This window comes from Octopus bimaculoides, chromosome 11 (genome assembly GCF_001194135.2).
Source record: "Octopus bimaculoides isolate UCB-OBI-ISO-001 chromosome 11, ASM119413v2, whole genome shotgun sequence".
Taxonomy (NCBI): Eukaryota; Metazoa; Mollusca; class Cephalopoda; order Octopoda; family Octopodidae; genus Octopus; species Octopus bimaculoides.
In genome coordinates this window covers 61,543,184-61,546,735 of record NC_068991.1, presented here as the reverse complement: position 1 = coordinate 61,546,735, position 3,552 = coordinate 61,543,184, and the positions used below count along the sequence as shown (strand labels likewise).

The 3,552-nt window shown below is 36.0% G+C and overlaps 1 protein-coding gene across 1 annotated transcript in view; it reads left to right on the top strand.

The window, feature by feature from the left end:
• Nucleotides 1-3,552, top strand: part of LOC128249101 (uncharacterized) — a 103,934-nt gene that overhangs the window by 94,475 nt on the left and 5,907 nt on the right. The window contains exons 2-4 of the mRNA XM_052971895.1: nt 497-521; nt 1,786-1,934; nt 2,836-2,883. Of these exons, the coding sequence (XP_052827855.1) occupies nt 497-521; nt 1,786-1,934; nt 2,836-2,883 (222 nt within the window). The remainder of the gene's footprint in view (nt 1-496; nt 522-1,785; nt 1,935-2,835; nt 2,884-3,552) is intronic.

Here is a 3,552-nt window from a genome sequence, read left to right as displayed (position 1 = left end):
TTTATGGAAGACCAGCATTCATTCAGGCATACCAGCCTCTCCTTTCCATGCCACCAGTGCTGTCCAAGGGAAAGACAAAGCCCGATACAGCTTGGCACCAATGACATTACAAATCATTCCTACAGCTGAATGAACTGAAACAATGTGAAAATATAATGTCTTGCTCAAAGAACTCAACACAGCTCTTTCTAGGAATTGAACTCACAACCTCACAATTGTAAGCCCAACGCTCTAACCACTGAGCCATGTGCCTTCACCATTGTAGCATTATAGAAATCATATATGCCAAATGCTTCACAACTGAATGAATTAAGGAATCACTGCAGTTACCTTCTGATCATAGACCTGTTGCATCTATCAAAGTTTTGACGTAGCTTCTTGTACAAGAATTAAATATGTTTGTGTGTGTAATAATATATTGTATATGTAGGTATATTGCATATTTATATATATGTATATATATGTTATTAATGTATATTTTCTTTATCTTTTGCAGACCAATGGGTTATGTTATCCATACCGTAAGAACTATTTTATTTATTTCTGTGCATCTGTCTGTCTGTATGTCTGATTTAATGCTTGTTAATGTTATATTACAAATATAGCTGTTATATATATATATGTACTAGTAGAACCCATGAATATTTCATGGGATTAATGGTAAACCTATTGGGTTATCTCTGAAAACTTTATACAAAAATCCTGAAAGCATAGTCTGTGTTGTGTCTGTAACTGAAAGAAATTGGAATACGATGATTAATTAATACACTTTATATACTTCATACACAATTTTATAGACTTAATACACAGCACTCATAAAATAAATTTTCGCTCTTATTTTTCTATTTTTTTCCATAAACTAAAAAAATATCACCATAGATATGATACAACCTTTAGTGAAATTGCACGTCTGCCAAATTAATAAGCATGAATATTTCACAGAATTGCACTTATGTGTATGCGTTAAGTGATAGGTAATGTAAAAAAATTAGTTAGAAAAATACATTTTCACTATTCAGTCACTACTACTACCTCAACCACCATCACTACCACTACCGCTATCATCATCTCTCTATCTCTGTTCTCTCCTCTCTCTCTTCCTCATATCTCTCTCCTCTCCCTCTCACCCCTTCTCACTACCTTCAACCTCACCAGCAGAACATCACCCTCTGCTAAACTTCGAGATAGTGCAGGAGAATTTGAGGGCAGGATGGAAGGATATAATGACCGTATAGTTCGGGATTGGACCAGTAAACTGTGAGAATATTTGGACCTCAACATAGCCAACGAACAGGTTCACATTGTTGGGACCCATTCTCATCCCCATGTCCACTCCCGAGAACTGTTGGTAAAAATCCACCGCGAATGAGAAGCAGTTGAGGGACAGAACAAGTTCAGCCAGACGAAGAAGTGCAGAGGTATCAGTTTGGGGGTCAGGTCAAATGTCCAGAAAGTGTTTCAGCACAAGAAATCATTTGTTGTGTGGGATATTACTATAATACATAAAAAGTGAAATTGAATCTTGCTTGCTTGCAATGTTACCCAGCCAAACTGGCACATAATGCGAAAATACTATGAATTAAGTTGTGAAAACGTACAGAATAAAACAAGTTTATTTATTCTAAGCCCTTAAGATATATGCCAAAATACTGTTTCTTTAAATTTTTATCTTTAAAGATTTTGTTAAATGATGCAAAAAAATGATAAAGTTTCTAAACTAATTTATTAGTGTACTTGAATTCCGTTTCTAACAGAATCTCTAATCCTATTTTCTTTACATTTCAGAATGGCAATCTAATATCAGCACACATGTTGATAAAGATCATCACAGCCTAAAAGTGCGATTTTCACATACCCCACAAGAAATGAAATTTGTGTATTACGAAGTGGAGTTAATTGGAGGTATTCGTAATATAACTAAAAAAACAGCTGAGGTAAGTTCTAACTGCTGTTATTTTCACAGCATCACAAGAGAGCATGAGACACTTTCACAGAACCATTTTGGTGGCACATATTTGGCTTTGCTGTTTTAATGCTGACGTATTTGACAGAAAACATTTTAATGTTTCTTTCATTTTCTCTCTTACTCTCTCTCTCTCTCTCTCTCTTGGTCTCTCCTTCTCTTGCTCTCTCTTTCTCTAACTCCCTCTTACTCTCTTTATCTCTCATTCTCTTCACTCTTTCTCTAGCTCTCTCTCTCTCTTTCCTGCTCTCTCTATCTTTCTTTCTTTCTTTCTTACTCTCTCTATCTTTTTCTCTATCTTGCTCTTGCTCTCTCTTTCTTTGTCTCTCTATCTCGGTGTCTCCTCTTACTCTCTCTTCTTCTACCTATGTCTGTTTGCCTGCCTCTCTGTTCTTTAAACAGTATCACCACATATATGTGAAGATGATGAAGGACTTGTATGCATCTCTTCCCAGGTGCACTGAAGCTATTATTGAAGCTCAGGGAAGCCACATGAAATATTAACAATGTGCTACTTCTTGAAATGAGCATTATGTAAAAAAAATTTTCATTATGGACATTTTTCTGTTTTAAAACTCTGTATCTTGATTGGTTAATGTGAGATGGCCGAAAACATTTGCATGGACATTTTTGGTGGTTGTCTCGCATCTACCCTTCTCATTCAGAACCCCTACTAGAAAATATAATAATTAGGTATGGAAACGTCTCCAACAGAGCCAATGTTCTATCCGTAAAAAAATTAATGCGAAACATGCATTTGTATAATTCTGTGTTTTTTAGTCTGAATTGTATTGTTTTCAACTAATTATGTTACCCTTGTAGCAAATATATGATTATAATTGTTATAATAATAGAAATATTATCTCTTACAGAAGGAAGTTGTCTTCAACAATATCTGCAATGGCAAATATACCATATCCGTAAGTGTATCTGTATTCTCTTTTGTATATTTATGTTTGCATACTAAAGGTAGTAGCCATAATGGGTGCTGCTGAGGGGCTGGAAATATTTAAGGGGGAACTGTTATCTCTGTTTTGCAACGTAGCATTTCTCATTCAGAGAATAAACGAGGGGTATTCATAAATGAGCTGGTTACACCCACTGGCATAAGCCATGAGCTATGGTCTCACTTGGCTTGTCGGGTTCTCTCAAGCACAGCATATCTCCGAAGGTCCCGGTCACTAGTCATTGCCTCAGTAAGGCCCAATGTTCAAAGGTCATGCTTCACCACCTCGTCCCAGGTTTTCCTGGGTCTACCTCTTCCACAGGTTCCCTCAACTGCTAGGGTGTGACACTTTTTCACACAGCTGTCCTCATTCATTTACAACACATGACCCTACCAGCGCAGTCGTCTAATATAAATATCTATATATTTATACTTAAAAATTCATCATCTGAAAGTCTCCACCTTTTGCTTTCTCTCTTTTGTATTTCATACCCAAACTATTAATTTCTTAATCCACATAATTGCCTTTCTCTCTCTATATGTGTGTGTGTGTGTGTGTGCGTGCATGTGTTCATGTGCGTGTACGTGTGTATAGATATATAAATATATGTATATAAATGTATGTAAATATATGTGTGTGTGT